Source organism: Desmodus rotundus, chromosome 5 (assembly GCF_022682495.2).
Source record: "Desmodus rotundus isolate HL8 chromosome 5, HLdesRot8A.1, whole genome shotgun sequence".
NCBI lineage: Eukaryota > Metazoa > Chordata > Mammalia > Chiroptera > Phyllostomidae > Desmodus > Desmodus rotundus.
In genome coordinates this window covers 106,964,958-106,984,268 of record NC_071391.1, presented here as the reverse complement: position 1 = coordinate 106,984,268, position 19,311 = coordinate 106,964,958, and the positions used below count along the sequence as shown (strand labels likewise).

The window sequence follows — 19,311 nt, the reverse complement described above, 5'->3', positions numbered from 1 at the left end:
GGCTCTGTTGCTCCATTCACACGGGGCTGAGCCAGGGACGGGGGTGGGCGGGTGAGAGCCCCACTACGCTGCTCTCCTGTCCCTCGCCCTCCCTCGAGTCACAGGAGACCACTCTCCAGCCCCTGCAGGCCTCTCCAAGTCAGACCCTCAGGAGGCAGGACCCACCCATCACAGAGGTGGGGATGACACATGGCCACCAAGTGTGGAGGGTACTTGTCGCCGCTCTCAGCAGGGTGCCTAAAGGGTGGGGCTGCAATCGGAGCCTGCAGTTTGCCTGTGTCACCTTTGCCAACCTGAACTGATCCTTTGTCCGTCTCACTTCTTCCAGCCCGGGTGCTTAGCCAATGGCAGGGAGACTGGTCGGGCTGGAGCGCAGGCCACAGCTCCGCCTCCACGATGGAGTGTCAGGTTCAGTGGTTCCTTTCCTGCAGATTCCTCTTGCTTGCTCTCTTACCAGGAGGCCAGCTCAGCACACTGCCCCTGAATACTCACAGCACAGTGAGGGCCCAGGCCAAATGGGCCTCCACTGGAGGGAGGCCGGCGGCCTCTGCAGGCGCCCTTTCTTCTCCATACAATGCTCTCCACACGGCACCGTGCACACCACTTCACACCCTGGGACACCAGCAGTAACACAGCCCAGCGGTGAAGTTGCAGTTCTGTTGATGGACTGTTTGGGGGAGGTGTGAATACGCTCTCTGAGAGTAGATGCAAAATTCCTGATCTACATTTTTTGGTGCTTAAAGGTCTTCCTAGGCCTGTCATGGGAAAAGTAAAATGTTTCAAAACCCTAAAAATGTCAGAGCCACAGATTTTGGTGCAGCCCTTATTCCCCCTTTGTAAGATCATCCCCGGAGCTTCTGGTCAAGGCGGCAGAGCAGCATTCTTCAAAGACAAAAAGTCTGGTGTGGCTCAGTGGATTGAGCACCAGCCTGTGAACTGAAAGGTTGCCAGTTCAATTCCCAGTCAGGGCACAGTCTGGGTTGCAGGCCAGGTCCGCAGCTAGGGCATGCAAGAGACAACCAAATCTCTTGTACATAGATGTTTCTCTTCCTCTTTCTCCCTCCCTTCCCTTCCCTCTAAAAATTAATATATAAAATCTAAAAATAATTTTTAAAAATCCCCAGTGCATGCTCTGTGGAGATAGTCAGGAAGATGGATAACTGGCCGTCTCTTGCAGAGAGAAAGAGGGATGTGCAGGGAACTGATTTCTTTATGCTTCTTGGCACAAAATCAACAAGATGAACTTGTTCAGAATTTGTGTTTGGGATGGACGAATCAAGCATGTCAGAGCTCAGAAGCCAGATGGCCCTGAGGGCACACGAGTGAGGGGTCAGGACAGCCACGGCCCAGACAGGCCTTGAAGACACAGCCCCCATCTTGCTCTCCCCCCTCCCACCATCATGCCCTCCAGGATGGGACTACCTTGGGGCTATTCTCTATTCCTCCTACTTAAGCTATCTAGCCCCTCTGATATTCCAGCCACCACCCTATTACTAAAGAGCATGAACTAAGGCCTAGACAAGGAAAGGCAACCTTCCCAGAGTGAGATGGAGGCAGGCTGAGAACCAGCCCCATGACTCTTGTGCTTTTCCTGTAGCCCGAGGTGGCTCTGGACTCGTCAGACTGGTCATACTTGATGATTACAATGCGCTTATGAAGTGACAAGCCAGACGTCCACACTTTTGTTTGCCACGCATGTGTCATTTGGAAGCTGCCTTGCAATGGTTTATTAAGGCAGCTGGGGAAATGCTGGCTAGAACAGAGAGGCATCCCCAGCCTGTTGCCACAACCTTCTCCCAGCTGGGAACGTGAGACTGATCTGAACCCCTGGCTGAAAGTGATCCTGCGGCCTGGCACAGGGCCACCTCTCTGCAGGGTTCACAGCAGAACCTGCCAGGCCCACTGGGATTCCTGGCCCCGCTGCCTTAATTATGCAAAGCCAGCTCTGGCCCCTTGGAGGCGGGGAATTGTCCCTGGGTTCCACCCTATCCCAGCGTGGGGAAAAAGCCCCGGGGAGTAGATAGGGCAGGGAGAATTAGCCCTGGGCAGGCAGTGCCGGCAGAGAGTGGGGAAGACACTTGTCTCCTTTATTGAACAGCTGCAGGGGCACCTCCGCGCTGACCAGGCAGCAGGAGGAGAAGCAAACAGGCAAGCAGGTAGGCGCAGGGAGGTGCTCCTCTTACTTCCAGTTCTTGAAGAATTGCTTGAATATGGGACTCTCACGGCCCTGGGGCAGAATCTCCACCTGCAGGGACAGCAGGGAGACATCTTGCTCACAGGGTTGCCATCTCGGCCTCCTCCAGGCAAGGCCAGAGCCATGGAGGAGGGTGCTGGGCACCGGGCCTGAGTCCACACTGTCCAGGCCAAGGGTGCTCCTCCAGATAAGACAGGAGATGGGAAACATGACAGAGACACAGATGAGGAAAGAGACTGCTTCCAGGACAAAGGTGAAGTTTGACAGATGCACCAACTACAGATGAGCCTTACCAGCTCCCCTCAAAATGACTTGTGGAGTCACCGTGCTTGGGTGAGAAGGGGCCGTACCAGCTCAGGGCAATGGCCCAGAGGAGGCGCATAAGCCGTCCAAAGGCGAACCGGCTCTCTGGGCTCCCAGGGCAGTGCTGCCCAACATCCTCTTAGAAAATAATATGTACTTTTAAATCTTTAAGGACCGAGAAGGGCTTCCCCACTGGGGGAGTCTGGTAAGGAGGCCTGACTGTTCCCGACTGTGTCTGAGGCTTTCCTGCCCTTCTTGTCCCATCTGAGGGGCAGGAGGCCATGGGGAGGCCCCAGCGGAAGGCTGGGGCACCAGGTGTCTCCTCACCTGAGTGTTTGGGGCGTATCGCATGCGAGAGATGAAGTCCTCAGCCACCTGGAGGGCTGCCTGCCGCTCCTTCTCGTTTGCTTTTCGCCCTGGATCAGAGAAAGGAGATTTGTCACAAGAGCAGGAATGCTTTCTACCCCACATGCCATTTTTCTTCAGGAGATTTAAGGGGGTCCACAGAATGGCTGGCAACTTTGAAAACAAACGGACCAGGAGGTGCTGAGAATGCTGAGGAGCTCCCTGGAGGGGCGAAGTCAGCCCCTGGACACTTCTCCCAACCTGGCAGCTCCAGGCCAGATGAAAACCTGCTCAGACCAGGGCCGCAGGGGCAGTCACGAGGGCTGGTGTCCTCCTAGCACCAGGCGTCAGAGCCGTGGCCCCCTCGCCTCTTGAGCCCCAACTGCACCGTTACCAAGCCTTCTTTGTACAACTGACCAGGACAGAAGGGTGATTTCCTCCAGCCTCACTCCCATAATGCCAGAGAGCAGACAAGGCCTAACAGTTATGCCAACGAAGAGCATATGAAAAGGAAGATACCAGAGTGCTCCCTTCTCGCCTGTACGCAGTCCTTGTAACACAAAATGGGCTCCGGCTTAAGGCATTTTTCCAAGGCAACAATGTGGTGAACTGTGGTTGGTTCTCCAGTGCTAAACAAACAGATCAAAATGGAATCTTGCGGTGAGCACCCCCACCCCCAGACTTAACACCCAGCCTCATGGCATCTCAACCTCTCACAGGAGTGGAATTTTAAAATGACCCAGGTCTGGAATTTCCTGGTAGCACTAGTGAGGTAATCTGGCTGATAAGACCCCTACCTGCCACCAAGGGAAAGTGGCCTTGCCTGAAATAATCCACTCTTTTCACTTCTTTGTCCCACTCCCTTTTTCTTTTCTTTTCCCCTAATCTGAGGATGTATTTATTGACTTGAGAGTGAGCGAGACAGAGAGACATCCATCAGTTGTCTCCCGCACACACCCCATCCAGGGGTCGAACCCACAACTTTTTGGTATACAGGATGGCGCTCCAACCAACTGAGCCACCCAGCCAGGGCTGTCCCCACTCTTTCTGCCTGTAGAAGACTTCCACTTTGTGCAGCTCCCCTCAGTACCTTTCCTCAGCACCTCAGCTGGGATGCGGCCGATTCATGATCTTTAAATTTACCGAGTTGAAGTTTTGTTCATTCACACTGTTAACTGCAGAACCAGCTGAAACTGGCCTTATCCTGTTTCCAACAAGACACTGAGTTGTTTTTCAGGGTCAACAAAACATCATCGCTAAGTCATGCAGCCAAAGCATTCACAGAGGAGAAAATTTTGACTTTCAGTAACACCTGGTACCAGTTTTGCCCCCAGCCTCATGGAGCCAAAATAGCAGAGACGTGCCCGGGACTCGATCGTGGGAATATTTTCAGAACCAAAGGGTCTGGTGTCCAGAAAGGTCGGGAGCTGAAGCCCTCCAACTGAAACCTGCCCTGCCAGTGCTTCCAGGTGCCAGACCGTCCTCCCCCAACCCCTTACCACCCCACACCCTCCACCTGGGAGGCAGGTTTGAGCCTTGCTCCCTGTCTCCTTGCTGGTCGACTTCCCAATAAAGCTTTTTTCTTTCCTCAAAAGCCAGCGCCATGTATTGGCTTCTGTGCATGTCCGGCAGCAAGCCCTCGCTCAGTAAAAACACCAAGCAGGCTGAAAAACCCAGTTAGCTACAGTCGGACTAAATTAATGTGGACACTTCCTGTGATTTGACCAGCAACCCACAACACACTTTTCCTCCTGGCTTGAGTTTCCTGTTTCTTCTTCCCTGGTTTGTCCTTCCGACACGGTTTGGGTCTTTGCTTGGGGTTAAGTACGCGTCCATGGACATCCCTCCCCCCCCCCCCCGCCCCCACCCCATGCTTGGAACTGGTTCCATGGGAAGGTGCCCTGTGGTGGGAGGAAAGGCAGCCCTAGCAGCACAACCCACCCCCTTCACTCTCTCTCTCTCTCTCTCTCTCTCTCTCTCTCTCTCTCTCTCTCTCTCTCACACACACACACACACACACACACACACACACACACACACACACACCCTTTGACTCTCAGAAACCTGCCCGACTGCTTGCTGCTCCAGGCCCTTCCCTGAAGCGACAGTATTATCGCCTGCCTAGTAACCACCATCCTTAGAACACACCTAACCCTAGAAGACAGAACACACCTATCTTCTGACCAGGCTAGGGCTGCAAATTCTTCTTGGCCTTGGTTGACCCCACAGATATGTATTGAGCAAATACACTATACCATCAAGACACTCGAGATGACACAGCTCCTGCTTTCAAGCAGTTTGAAAGCTGGTCGGGGAGGTAAGACGTGCTCGTTGAAAGGCAGGTGTGGAGGAGGTGCGAGGCTCCCAGTGTCACTCCCACACCTGGTTTTGTTTCAGCCTTCAGTCAGCCCACGGAACAGGCCTCCGCACAAGTGTTTCTCTGTCCAACCAGAACAATGTCTCGGAAAGACAAGTTCGACCCGTGCACTGCCCACTGGATAGTGAGAGTCAGTGTATCTAAAATTCATGTTACACCTCAAGGCAGAATGGCAGCACCAGGGTGCTGGGGGCTTCTCAGGCTTCAGCCCTGACCTAGTGAATCAGAATGGAAGGGGGTGGGGAAGGGGTTGTCCAGCGCTCTGTTTTCCCAGGCCTTCAGCCCTCAGGTATGCTAAAGGTCAGAATGGTTGCCTAGAATTTAGGGGGTGGAAAGAGAAAAGAAAAAACCCTCAGCTTGGAGGTCAGGCCTAGAGTATCTGGGCTCCCAGAGGCTGTCTTCTGAAAGCGGCCAGGCAGGCTGAGCCCTCCAACGGGAATCCTGCTGGGGTTAGAGCAGGCACAGGTCTCGGGGCTGGAGAGCGGGAGCCTCACGTACCCTTCCAGATGTAGATCTTGCCACAGAGCCCGTTGTCCAGCACAAAGCAGTCATCAGGTATCAGCAAGTCAAGGGCAAAGGGGCTAGAGTCGGCCACCTTGGTCAGGTGCATCTGTCCAGTGGCATCAGAGACCTTGGGGAGGATGTGTCAAAACAATACAAACACGGCCACTTTAAAAAGGAGCCGAAGCTGAGACCCCAGAGGAAGTGCCTTGTACATATACATACCTCAAACTTTTGGAATGTTAAATAGGACAAAGTAACCTTTAGACTGGGCCTAAGCAACTCTGTTTCAAAGAACTGTTTGCAAAGATAACAAGAAAGCAGGTATGATGCCGCCTGGACTGATAACTACAAGACGGAAAATTAAAAACATTCTGAATTAGCATCACTATTATCTGTTCCGACAGAACTGCCTTCTTTCTGTTGATGTAACTGTCCCCCTTTCCCTTTCTCACAAACACCATTTGCCTTTGTCTCCTAATCGAACACTCTCTGGGCTCCTGCCTGAATCAGTGAGTCCCGAATAGCTATGCTTTTGATTTCAAATAAACGCTTGGTGCCTCTTGGTTTGAAAGGCCTTTACATTTTTAGGTTACCACAGATGAGCAGTGTGGGATCACTTTCCTCCTCCCAACACACGGTCCTAACCTCCGTCCAAGAAGTGGCTGCCTGCCTACACCACAGCCCTGGTCCACTGCCCAGGCCCAAGGAGCAGACAGGGGCCAGGGAGAAAAGCTCTGTCGGGCAAATCCTGGGCAGCCCCCACCCTCACATCACACTCATCACTGCAGCCCAGAGGCACCAAATTTGTTTGGAAATTAAGTGGACTCCACATTACAAATAAATGTAAGGACGTCAAAAAGTAAAGCACAATATCTTCAATTCGCCTTCTCCAAAAATGGGCCAGAAGTGAAATAGCACGTGTCTCCTCAGGAGGGCCAGGCACCCGTCCACTTCCCCTCCTCCTCTCCCTCCTAGCCCTGGGTTAACCACCCTGGTGCCCGGACCAAACTGCCCACAGCTCTCTCCTCTCCCTTCAGCCCGCGGTGCATCAGGCTCCCACGCCCTGCCCGGACCCACCTTGTACAGAGCTGCAGCCTGGGCATTAGTCTGGTCAGCTGTGACGTCTTCCTCAGGGTTGCCCTCCTTCAGGGCAGGCTTGGCGCCCAGGACCTGCAGGAGTCAGGGCAGACCAGGTTTCCAGGGGTTCCTGTGCACCTGTCCCAGACCTTCCCAACCCATTACACTCAGGGCCACTGGCTCTGGCAGGGCAAACTGCCCTGCACAAGGGTACCCAGCAGAGGTGAGTGAGGGAGGGCTGGTCCAGCCACCCCACCTGCCAGGCCACTGGTCCATCTGCCCACAGGGGTACTTTACTCTGAATCACAAGGCGCCGTACAAGCAGTGGCCCAGATGCTCCCCTGCCCAATCCACCACCGAATGCCCTTGTGTCCCCAAGCTGATCACAGCCTCTCTCAGTAGCTTTCAAGCAGAGGACACCCACTCCAGCGTTTCCTCTACCTGGATCATCTCGGCAGGCTCCTCCCCATCAGTGATGATCTCCACCTGGGCCTTGCCCTGCCGCTCACTGTCCCGGATGGCCAAGGCCAGGTCCCGTGCCTTGTTGCGCTCCAGGATGTTGGACTTTCCACCGCACCAGACGAAGATGTTCTGAAGGCAAGTGGGAGGCCCGGGTCAAAGAAGGCCTGAGAACGGTAATGACAACACTCCACAAGAGTATTTCTCTACCCGAGCTCCACCCCAGCTCCCTCTGTTGTTTTTCTCCCCATCACTTATCAGCGTGTGTTCCAATGTCTTTATCTTGCACAGAATCTAGCTCCCCTGAGTAGAGTAAGCTTCATTAGGGCATGAGTGTTTCGTTTTGTTCACTGCTGTATGCCCAGTGCTCAAACAGACTGGCACATATTTAGGCACAAAATAACTATTTACTGAATGAATGAATGGATGAATGAGTGAGTGAGTGAATGCCATCCCACCTGCACCCCTACCAGGCACAGCCCTCATCTCCTCTCCCTAGGTGGTCCTCCTACCTCCATCTCACTGCTTCCAGTCCTTCTTCCAAACCGCTTCTGGGTTGATCTTTCTGCCCAAAATCTTCACCACAAGAGGTGGTCCAGACTTCTAAGTCTCTTCCTGGGCCTCACCCTCCTTAGCAATTTTCGATCCCATGGCTCCTGTCCCCACCCTATCCTTGCTGTTAACATGCATGTCTACATCCTTCTCCTCCTCAGTGCCTCAGCTCACCTGTCCCTTTGCCTCGAATGGCTTTTCCCCTCCGTGAAGGTCTAGTCAAATGGCACCTTCCTGGGACAACGGCTTTGGCTCAGGTTTAAGAGTCCCTCCCTGCCCAAGCTCCTCCAGCACAAGTCCCTGCCTCTTTTAGAAGTCTTGTTGCACCCTGCCATGGATTACAGCAAGTGACAGGCCAGGCCATGGCTGCCTCCCCAGGGCAAGCAATTAGTGGTCCCCGTGCTGGGTCAGAGTAGGCGTCACGGACTCACTGGGTGAAAGGAGGAGTGGATAAAGTAATGAACGGTCCGGCAGGCAGCTAACTCAGAGGTCCGATGGCTCTAGGTGCAGGTAGGCTCCAGTGCTAGAGGCAATGGCTAGACAGCAGAGGCAGGTTTCTGCCCCTCTGAACACAGGGATGTTTCTAAGGCTGGAGCAGCCCCACTTGGAATGACTTACAGCTTCTCAGCTTCTCTCTTCTCCCCTGGCCTCCTCGTCCCTGCTCTTTTAGAGACAGTGCCCACACAGAGTGCTCTGTCCCACCCTGCAGACCCACCTGGCCCAGGTCCAGGATGAAGCAGTCCCCCGTGTTGAAGCTGTCCCAGCTCAGTGCCCGCTCGGTGGCGCGGATGTTCTTCTTCCCCTTCACCTGGTAGAGTTTCCTGATGGCAGCTGGGGTGGCTTCCGGGGAGATCTTGTGAAATGCTGACTCCACTCCGCCTTCCTGCAGCCCAGATGGCCAGTCTGAGTGGGCTGGCGGGGGGCCCGGGGCCCTCTATACCCCTTCCCACTGGGAGACGGGCAGAAAGTTGGGGAGGACCCAGGCCCGAGGGACCTGGGCCTTTTGCAGGGTGAGAACCAGGTGGAAGGAGGGCAGGCTGAGAGAAGCCACAGGGTGGGCTGACCTGGTACTTGAGACCCCTCGGGAAGTAGCTCATGAAGAGGTCAGACTCGTTGCCCTGCACCTCTCGGTGCTGCACGGGCCGCTCCCCCAGCAGGGTGTTGAGGTGCACGGCCAGCACGGCGCAGGCCCCCTGCTCGTCCCGGGATGACTGCTGGCCTGGGGTAGTGGGAGGGGGCAGGGCCAGGCCCGTGAGACCCACGCCAGCCCCGAGGGCCCCGATGCCCCCTACCCTGCAGCCCCTCACCTATCCACAGGTGCAGGTGGGAGAGCTCTTCTGGGCCATTGTGAAGCACTAGGTAGGAGTCCCCCGAGAAGAAAATGCCATGGTTCTCGTAGGCCACTGGCACCGGCTTCAGCTTCTCCACCCGCCACACATGCAGGCCGGGGTCCTTCACTGATGCCGGGAATGGAGAACTACTGTGGGAGGAGACGGGGTTAGCCTCGAGCAGAAAGACGAGGCAGGCCTGGGGAGGAGGGGTGCTGGGGGGAGAGGCAGCCCTTGGAAATGAAGGAGGGGAGGATGAAAGGGGATGGGGGCACTGCGTACCTCTGGGGGATGGGTGCATACATGTTGCTTCTGGGTCTGGAAAGACAGAAGAAGCCACTATCATTACAAATGTCACAACAACCACCCTCCACATTGGTCTGGGGAGGCCCTTGCAGGTGCCAAGTGCTGTCATATTTATCAACTACTTCACCTCCAAGAGCCCAAGCGGTTATCCCTGGCTCCACGATACAAGCCAAGAAACGGAAGCTCAGAGAGTCTAAGTCGGAAGTCACACAGCTAGTGAGGGGCGAGGGGAAACTCGGTCTCCTGTTCCTGGGCCAGTGTATTCCCCGTTCTGTGACCGCCCAGTCACCTCTCTTCTGCTTCCAGACCTGTAACTCCGGGCATGGCGTGAGGCTGGAATATAGCACTCTCAGCAACGACTGCTTATGTTACAAAAGTCTAAAGTTAATTACTTAGGTCTCCACAATTTAAAAAAAAACAGAAAAGCAAATTAGAACCCAAATAACCAAAAGAAAATAAATAATAAAAATGAAAGCAGAGATTAATAGAAAACAACAACATATAAAATGGGCAAATCCCTTGAAGGATACAAATTATGAAAGCTCACTTAAGAGAGATAGATTAGAGCCCTCGCTGGTGTGGCTCAGTGGAATGAGTGATGGCCTGCGAACCAAAATGTCATGGGTTCAGTTCCTAGTCAGGGCACATGCCTGGGTTGCAGGTCAGGTCCCCAGCTAGGGGTGTGCAAGAGGTAACTGGTTATGTATCTCTCACACATCAATGTTTCTCTCCCTCTCTTCCCCTCTCTCTAAAAATGAAAAAAGAAAATCTTTAAAAAAATAAAGGTGAGCTGCCTTGAAAAAACAGAAATAGATTAGGAATAGTTCTAATATCTATTAAAGAAATGGAATTTGTACTTAAAAAAGTACTCTTCCCCCCACAAAATCCCCATCCGGATATGTTGTACTAAAAATTTAAGAGCGACATAACACCAATTCTATACAAACTCTTCCAGAAAATAGAAGAGAACACTTCTCAGTTTACCCTATGTTGGCAGCATTACCCTGATATGACAAGACCAGATAAATATATTACAGCAAAGAAAATTAGACCAATGTCACTCCTGAACACAAGGCACAAAACATTGCCAAAATTTCAGCTTACGGAACTCAATGATATAAAGGATAAAAAGCACGTGACTAAATGGGCATTTAGCTCCAGGATGCAAAGTAGGTTTAACATCTGAAAATCAATCAGTGTAATCACCCTATTAACTATTTCTTTATTTTTATGTTTTCAAGTGTAGGCGCATTTAGTTATCTCTTTTTATTTTTATCTCAATAGATGCAAAAAACACCAGCTAGCAAAATTCTACATCCATTCCTGATTTTTTTTAAACTTTCAAAACAAAAGAAAAACAAACAACCTCCCCGAAAAGAAACAAACAAAAAAAAACTTTCAGCAAACTTCCTTAGCCTGAAAAGACATCTACCAAAACCAGAAAAACAAAACAAACAAAAAAACCCTAATGTTAACATTAAACTTAGTACTGAATACCTTCCCTAAGTCTAAACTCCCTCTGAGGAAGCTCACCCATCCCCAGGCATCAGCTGACCTTTCTATATATCCAGCTCCCCTTAAATGCCAGGATTATAAACATCTTTATCCTGTAGATCAGTGACAGAAACCTCTTCTGGACAAAAATTATTCAAGGAAAAAAACTGCTAAAGGCAAGCACTTAAAAAGTATCTTTTAAAATTTTTTAATTTATTTTATTTTTTAGACAGAGGGGAAGGGAGGGAGAGAGGGAGAGAAACAAAAAAATGTGTGGTTGCCTCTCGTGCGTTCCCCCACTGGGGACCTGGCCCGCAACCCAGGCATGTGGCCTGACTGCAAATCGAACCAGCAATGCTTTGGTTCGTAGGCCGGCACTCAATCCACTGAGCCATACCGGCCACGGCTAAAAAAGTATCTTTTTTAAAAAAGATTTTATTTACTGAGAATGGAAAAAGAAAGCTGAGGTAGATACGCTTTGCTTCCTTGTACAACCAAAGGACAACAACCAATTTAAAAACAAAAAACAACCAGAACTGCCAGAAAATTTAACGGTATGGAAGTCTGACAACCAAGGAGTTAAAGAAGAAACATTCATCCAGACTGGTAGGAGGGGTGGAGAGCACACACGGCAAGGGGGTGGCTGGCCAACAGGGTGGTCCCATATTTGTGTGCAGATAAACTGGGAGGAACAACTGGGGAGCGTGAGACAGACCACACAACCTAGGGTTCCAGCTCGGGGAAATAAAGCCTCCCAACTTCTGGCTGGAAAAACCTGTGGGGGTAGTGGGAGCAAGAGAAACTGCCAGTCTCTTGAAAGCAGGGAGAGAGCCAAGCAAGGTATTGTTCCCTCTCTGACCCCTTTCCCACAGACAGCATCATAATGCAGCAACGTGGGTTGTCCCACCCTGGAGAATACCGAACGCTCTGTCCCTTACAACGTAGCATGCACACTGAGACAAAGAAACATGGCCCTAATGAAAGAACTGGTCAAAACTCCAGACAAAGAACTAAGCGACGAGGAGATAACCAATCTATCAGATGCAGAGTTCAAAACACTGGTAATCAGGATGCTCACAGAAATGGTCGAGTATGGTCACAAATAGAGGAAAAAGTGAAGCTATGAAAAGTGAAATAAAGAAACATATACAGCCCTGGCTGGTGTGGCTCAGCAGAGTGAGTGCCGGCCTGGGAACCAAAGGGTCGCTGGTTAGGTTCCCAGTCAGGGCACATGCCTGGGTTGCAGGCCAGGTCCCCAGTAGGGGGTGCATGAGAGGCAACCGCACATTTTTGTTTCCCTCTCTTTCTCCTTCCCTTCCCCTCCGTCTAAAAAATAAATGCATATTTAAAAACAAAAATTCAGTAAATGCAGTAGCTACAGCTTCACTAACTGTCTCTCTCCTATGTCCCATTACTAGAGGGTTTCTTTTTTTAGCTGAAAATGCAGACCCCACACCAGCAAAAACAGCAGCACCATTCATGCTGTGCGCCCAACAGCATTTTTATAAGGCGAGCCCCAGTGGTGCAGCACAAGGGCCTGGACATTGCAGAGTGAGGAGCTGAAATGGCACCATCAGGAGATTTGGGGGGGCTGGGGAAGCAAAGGAAAGTCTTTGGGGGAGGTGGACAGAAGAGCAGAGGGATTGAGGCTGAGTGGCAGACAGTGGGAGAAACAGGAGCAGTGGAAATGGATGTAAGATACCACCTGAATTATGACTTCCCTTCTCCTTTCCTAACTTACAACATGCTGAAGGCATTTTGGGGGGGAACTACACTTCCCCAAAGGGGGAGGCAGGAAGGGTGAGGTTTGGAAGCAGGAACCTGTAACATTTCTGCATCCCACAGAGAGTCACATGCTGTGCCCACATCCCCCGCAATGGGTGGGCAGCCTGTGACTCACGTCCGAAGTGGTGAGGCAGTGGCCCTCAGCCCAAGCCAGGGGGGGAGCTCGGAGCAGAGTTGGTGTGAGCAAGAGGGCCAGTTGTCAGCTTCACTCTTTTTCATTCTGTGTTACTGATCTGGGAGCTGAGGCTGTAACTCAAAAGCAAGCAGCCCACAGGCGGGGCTCCGGGCCTGGACAGCCACTGCAGGGTCTTGATGAAAGGGTGGTAAAAAGTCCCAATGCCCAGGCCACATAGACGACCAGTTAAAATCAGACTAAGGCCCTGGCTGGTATGGATCACTGGACTGAGTGCTGGTCTGAGAACCAAAAGGTTGCTGGTTCGAATCCCAGTCAGGGCACATGGGTTGCAGGCCAGGTCCTCAGTAGGGGATGTGCAAGAGGCAACCACACATTGATGTTTCTCTCCCTCTCTTTAGCCCTGGCCGGGGCAACCAATTGATATACCTCTCACACATCAATGTTTCTCGCCCTCTCTTTCTCCCACCCTTCCCCTCTCTCTAAAAATAAATAAAATCAGAAACTCCAGGACGCTCACACTCCCGCTGCCCCTTGGATCCCTGCCCCTCAGCCTGCTGCTCCAAGAGCTCACAGGCAAGGGTCCGCCTTAGCTCTGGCCTTTCACTCTCTCCTGGCCTCCCAGCCCCTCTGCCCAAGCACACAGCTCCTTGAGCTTCCTCTGTGTGAACCTCCTTCCTCACGTCCATCAAAGCCCCCTCCTCTCTAGGTCCATGTCAAGTGCCAGCCGTCCAAGGACAATTCCAGAATATACTGTGGCCTTGTCTGGGAGATCTCCCACCCTCACCTGGGAGCACACGCTTCAATCCCTGCTTGCAGGCTCCCTTCTAGTAGGACCTGACACCTTCAAGTCTCAGACAGAAGAGGGGACATGCCTGATACTCCTGCATTCCTCAAGCAGCCCCTGAAAGTCTCCACTCAATGCCATTCACGGTCTATGCAGGGAGCGTGGCACTGGGCAGAATGGGGAGAGGGGGCCTGAAATGAAGAACCACCTCCTGTGGCTCACAGTCTACCAGGAGGGGCCGTGAAGCAGGGAGCTGTCACAACCACTGGGACCGCAGACAAACTTCCTCTGGGTGGCAGATGTCAGAGAATCACATGTCAGCATTAGAAGGGGCCTTATTGCTTATCTAGTCTTACTCCACATCTGCCCCTCATACACGCACGGCGCAGAAATCCCCTCTGTAGCATCCCTCCCCGTCCTCTTCTTCATCACAAGGCAGCCTCTTCTACACGTCTGCCGTCACAGCCTTGGCCCTCTCCCACTCTGCACAGTACAGTGAGTCGTGGGCCTGCCTGCCTCTCCTGCTAGCCTCGAAGGGCCTTTTGGGCAGGGACTGAATCTAGCTGGAACCTCACACTGTGCCTGACACCCTGCAGGTGCTCAGAGAATGTGTTTAATTAACTGGACTTGCTGGGCTTGGATAATTGAACCACATGGACGCTGAGAGCACAGGATTTCAACAGGCCGAGACAGGCGAGGGCAGCCCCAGGCAGAAAGCGGGACTAGGGATCCACCCAGATGTTCCTGAGGCAGGGGGTAGGGGAGGATGCATGCCCAGGAGCCCGCCTTTGAGCACACACAGAGGATGAGGTGGGGGCGGGGGTCTTGCTGACATGCCTACCCTTAAGGCAATGCTTGGAGGCTGTCAAAATGACAAAAGTCCCTCGTGGATTGGATATCTTTGCTCCCTGATTCCATTGATCCCTAACAGGTTCCTGCACCTCCCAGTCCCTGTCTGTCCCTGGTTGTGAAATGAAACAGTCCCTACGCCCCTCCTCCAGAGGGTGGAGGGGCGAGTATCAGCACTAGAAACGACACCCGATACTCCCAGTCTGGGATGGGAAGTATTCCGGGGAGCTGGGTCCACAGGCCTCGTTCAAAGACTCCTCAGCCAGTTCTCTTTCCCCCGACACCAAGTAGGACCCCTATCCTTCCTCCTGTTCCACCTTCATCTCCCTCTCCAAACCCTACCCCAGGCAGCCAGCCAGACCCTTCACTGGAGTCTTGTTGAATTTGCAAAATTAATGAACTAGAATTCAAATGCTTGGCCTACTCCTCCAGCCCCTGCCCCAACCACTCCAGCCCACTTATCTACAGTCACACCACAGTCCTGTCTTAGGGACAGGTATCCTCAAATCTCAATGTATTTCCAGGCTGGCAGAGGACCTTCAGGAGTCCAGCCAGCCCTCACCTGCCCACCTAAGAGTCCCGTCGAGCCACTGCCCAGCCTACTCTCACCTTTCTGCTGCAGCTCTGCTTCCTCTTCTGCTTTGCAGGCTCTGCTTCCTTGCATCCTGCCACACCCCGGCCTCTCACTTCCTTCAGACTCCTCTGGGGCTACCCCACCCACCTGTCCCACCCCTGCTCCAACCCCAGCTCAAGCTGAGACAGGGCTGGTTCCGGAGAGGCACCCACAGCAAGGCTGAACGTCCACCCCAGCCCTGGCCGGGACCTCCCCAGTGGCCCTAGCCAGTTGCCAGCTCCTCCTCCAGGATCAGCATCTCTGAGTCTGCGACCAGTGAGAAGGGCCACACACAAACAGGAAAGCCACCACGGGCCCTGTTCCCCCTCGCCAGCCTCGGGCAGGCCTGTCTGCCCAGCGCCAGCCTCTGCTGGGTTAGTCACTTCTTTGGGTGGTGTCACTGCCTCTGCAGTGACTTTTTCCTCCTCCCTGACTTGTCTTTTTCCTGGCTCTGAATGCATTTAAAAAAAAATTTTAGAGCGAGAAACATCTTTCCATTGCTCCATTGATTTATGCATTCGTTGCTTCTTGTGCGTGCCCTGACCAGGGATCAAACCCCTAACCTTGCTGTATTGGGACGACGCTCTAACTCTGAGCTATAAGGCCAGGGCTAAATTTATATTTGTTTCTTTTCACGTCAGATGGGTAATGTGCCGATGCCATCACAAGGTCTGAGGGAAGCACATCCCACACAAGAACACGCACACCCAATCAGCACTCTACAAACTACGTAAGAATCCTGAATGCATCTGATATTTTTTTTAAAGCTCAGTCCTAAGGCCCTTGAAATATTCTTTACTGATTCTGTACTGTGTCCTGCATGCTGGAGGCCTTTCAAGTCTACTGTCGGTCAGCCTGTCATTATTGACCACATGTTCACTGCCTGTCGCAGTGTCCACACCGGGCCCTCTAAGAAACAGCCATAACAGTAAGTGTGGTCTGGCTTTACCCGGGGACAAACAGCTTGCTGCCTACATCACATCCCTAGGACCCCAGAGTAGGCTGGTCCAACACGCTTGCTCATTTTCCAGAGGAAGAAACTGAGGCCCCAAGAACAAAAGTGACTTGCCCACAGTCACGCAGGGAGCAGGAGGCAGAGTGAGGGAAGCTTCCATTCCCTTCTGAATCCAAGCGGAAGGCAGAAGCAGAGTTCCTGTGTGCTCCAGGAGAAAGTGAACACCCAGTTACCCAGGGACAGTCCTGTGGCTCCTCAGCCAGGCCTGCCCTTGCCCAAGGCTGGTCAGCAGGCTAGTTAGAGGTAAGGCTCAGCCTTGAGGGGCAAGGCCCCACCCAGGAGGAGATAGTGTGGGCATGGAACTAAATCAATCTACGTGTTAAACTTTCTGGACCAGAGCAAGATGGGCAGTTAAATGTTCTCTTCAAAGAAACGCAAACTCTAGCTGGTGTCTGCGTGTCTGAGCAGCTCCCCGGGCAAACTGCTGGCTTTAAAAATAGGGTGATCTGGGTAGGAACTCTAGCAGGGCCTTGTCCCCAGGAGAACCAGAGGCTGGGCAGATAAACTGATACAGCGGAAAGAGGTGGACAGTATGGCTACTTACTGGCTGCGCTTCCTGGGGCAAGTGACTTAACTTCCTGGAGCTTGCGCGTGACCTATCTGTAAAATACGAATAAAGATAAATGTGAAGATTATGAGATCGTATAATTAATGAGCAAATAACAGATGCTTAATAACCCTGGATTTTTTTCTCTTCTCAACATTGAGAATTTCCTAAGGCGACTTCAGTAAATGGGCACAGCATCTTGGGAAGCAAGGCCCCCGGCCCCTCCTCCAGCGCAGAGAGAGGGAGTTAAACTACAGACCGCCCCTCCTCGGCCCTGCCCCCCACTCCCATCACAGCGAGTCCGTCCGCTCTCGCCTGCACCCGCGCAGAGCCGCGGTGGCTCTTAGTTCCGGCCTCCGTGCGCCCACCTAGGGCGCAAGGATGAGGACGCACTGTTTTCTACACTTACGCCTTACCTGGGTAAAGGTGCGCCCCCCCACCACAGGGGAAGGGAAGAGATTTGCAAATTAAGAGAGAAAAAGTAGATCTAGCACACTTTAACTTTAACAATGCACAAGATTCTAAAACTTGTTTTTCCTAGACTCACATTTTTCCTCCCTGTCCGGTGTCCCTCAGCAGGAATGCTCCGTTTGTCCCAAGCGAAGTAAAATAAAAGCTTTCTTTAGCAAGGACCCGCCCTCTCCCTCCCCTCCTTACGGGAAGCCAGGAGAAATTAGTCACGCGGGGGCGCCCCCAAAAGGAGAGGGGGAGCAGGACGCCCAAGGAGGCGGCCCCGGTGCAGCCAAGCGCCGCTGAGCTGCAAAGTGGGAGCCTGGGAGCCCTAGCGCCCTGGCGGTCAGACCCCTAAACGCAGCAGACCCGCTGGCACTTCAGCGTCTTTTGTCCCGGACTGGAGCGAGTAGATGCCGCCTGCGTGAGTCAGAGGGAGGGGCCGGCCGCCCGCGCCGCCCGGGGGCGCGGCTGAAAACTGGCCAGCCGTGGTCTGCGCGGTCCCTCCAATCGTCCCTCCTGGGACGCAGGTGCGGAAACGCACCTACAGTTGGGGCGGGTACTGAGGAAGCTGAGACTGCGACGCTGTGCGGAAAACGGCCCGAGAGGGCCTCCCTGGATCACTGTGAGGGGTACAATCCAGTCGTCAGTGGAGCCTTGGCTCCAATCAAGTTATGACAGTTACTGTTCCTTGAGCTCCTACCATGTACTTTCTGCTTTAAACGTGATCGCGGCTGGTCCTCACACCCACCATCATTATTCTGCCTGAGATGAAGATCAGGGAGGCTCAGAGAAGGTGGACGTCGATGTAAGAAAAGTCCGAACTTGCAGAAAAATGTTATGAGTTTATTTGGGCGAAATTGACAATCGCTGGAAAGCAAAATCTCAACAAACTGGGAAAATAATCCAGAAAATGGCAGTTTTACATCTTATTTTATACATTGGAATCAAAGGAGGAGATTAAGGGGGTTACATGAAATTTATTGATGGTAGACTAGGGTGAAAGCAAAGCAGGGAAATCTCTCAGATTGGATAAGAGTAAAACAGAGACACGCCCGTCAAAGAATTCACGAAGAGAAGAAAGTGTAGCAGGGGTGTCCAACCTTTTGGCGTCTCTGAGCCACACTGGAAGAACACTTGTCTTGGGCCACACATTAAATACATTGAGACACATAGTCACAAAAAACCTCATAGTGTTTTAAGTAAGTTTACGATTTTGTGCTGGGACGCATTCACAGCCATCCTGAGCCGCACGCAGCCCGCTGGCTGCAGGTTTGACACCACTGGGTAGAGAGTAAAGTTTGTATTCACTCTCCAAGAAAGGAGAGGGGCCTGGCGTGGAGAGACACACCAGCACTGAGGGGTGGGACTTGGGACTTTTATTGGATTATAATTGGATTAAAAAAGGGTAGGGGGCTGCTGATGTGTGTCCCCTGGGCCGTTGAGGCGTTGTAACCCGAGGCTGCAGTTTGTCCAATGTTATCTTCTGCCTGTGGCTGTAGGGAGCACTTAGTCACGTCTGTTCTGGCTTTCCAGTCATTTCCAGTCTTGGGGACAAGTCAGAAGAACATAGAGGCAGCCATGTTTAGCAGGTCAAAGGCCTGCTGGGCAAAGCGCTGACTCTGTCCTTTCACACACTTCTCTAACATTGGTGGGTGCAGGGTGTTAACATTCACAACACAGAGAGACGGTTTGGGGGAACAAGACAACAATGAGGGGTTCTGTGGTCTCCAGCTTTGGTGGTGGGTGTGCCCTGAGGGGTCTGGAGATGCGATGACATTTCAAAGGAACGTTATCTAGATGCAAAGAAGACCACTGGACAGGCTCACTTAAGGTGAAGATTGACCCTTGTCAAAGAAGCTACAGACCTAGGACGTCACTACCTGCCATGACCCTCTTTTAGTTAGGAATTTTTATGTTCAGGTCATCCTGTGTGGTTATTTTCGGTCTCTGAGAATGTAAGGCCTGCTGTGAGGGCCGCCCCTGAGCTTATCAGGTTGAGTATGTGCCCCCTTTTTGTCCACAGTTCCCTTTTTGGTCATAAGTCAATCCAAGGATGCATTAATGACCAACCTTTTGATTGGATAATGTGGTCCCACAGTCCCTCGGATGTCTTAATGTCAACATTTGTCTCGCTGAGATGGTGGACCATTGGGGATAGGGCAAGACCATAACCTTGGGTAGAAGTCAAGG

General features: G+C 52.4%; 1 protein-coding gene and 1 non-coding gene across 4 annotated transcripts in view; both read right to left on the bottom strand.

Moving 5' to 3' along the window:
* Positions 1-2,066: 2,066 nt before the first annotated feature.
* Positions 2,067-19,311, bottom strand: part of CAPG (capping actin protein, gelsolin like) — a 33,720-nt gene continuing 16,475 nt past the window's right edge. The window contains exons 1-11 of one of the 3 annotated variants that reach the window (XM_024558485.4): positions 17,216-17,537; positions 16,666-16,721; positions 9,422-9,457; positions 9,119-9,291; positions 8,876-9,030; positions 8,527-8,694; positions 7,242-7,391; positions 6,801-6,893; positions 5,718-5,850; positions 2,825-2,913; positions 2,067-2,245 (exon numbers count right to left, since the gene is read on the bottom strand). In XM_024558485.4, the coding sequence (XP_024414253.1) occupies positions 2,180-2,245; positions 2,825-2,913; positions 5,718-5,850; positions 6,801-6,893; positions 7,242-7,391; positions 8,527-8,694; positions 8,876-9,030; positions 9,119-9,291; positions 9,422-9,444 (1,050 nt within the window). In that variant the 5' untranslated portion in view covers positions 9,445-9,457; positions 16,666-16,721; positions 17,216-17,537 and the 3' untranslated portion in view covers positions 2,067-2,179. Of the gene's footprint in view, positions 2,246-2,824; positions 2,914-5,717; positions 5,851-6,800; positions 6,894-7,241; positions 7,392-8,526; positions 8,695-8,875; positions 9,031-9,118; positions 9,292-9,421; positions 9,458-15,102; positions 15,209-16,665; positions 16,722-17,215; positions 17,538-19,311 lie in introns of those variants that run through there. The other 2 variants (XM_024558486.4, XM_045193874.2) reach the window with 2 other exon arrangements.
* Positions 15,742-15,844, bottom strand: LOC112303155 (small nucleolar RNA U13). Its single transcript, XR_002974634.2, has one exon. It is a non-coding gene; the product is annotated as a small nucleolar RNA U13 (small nucleolar RNA).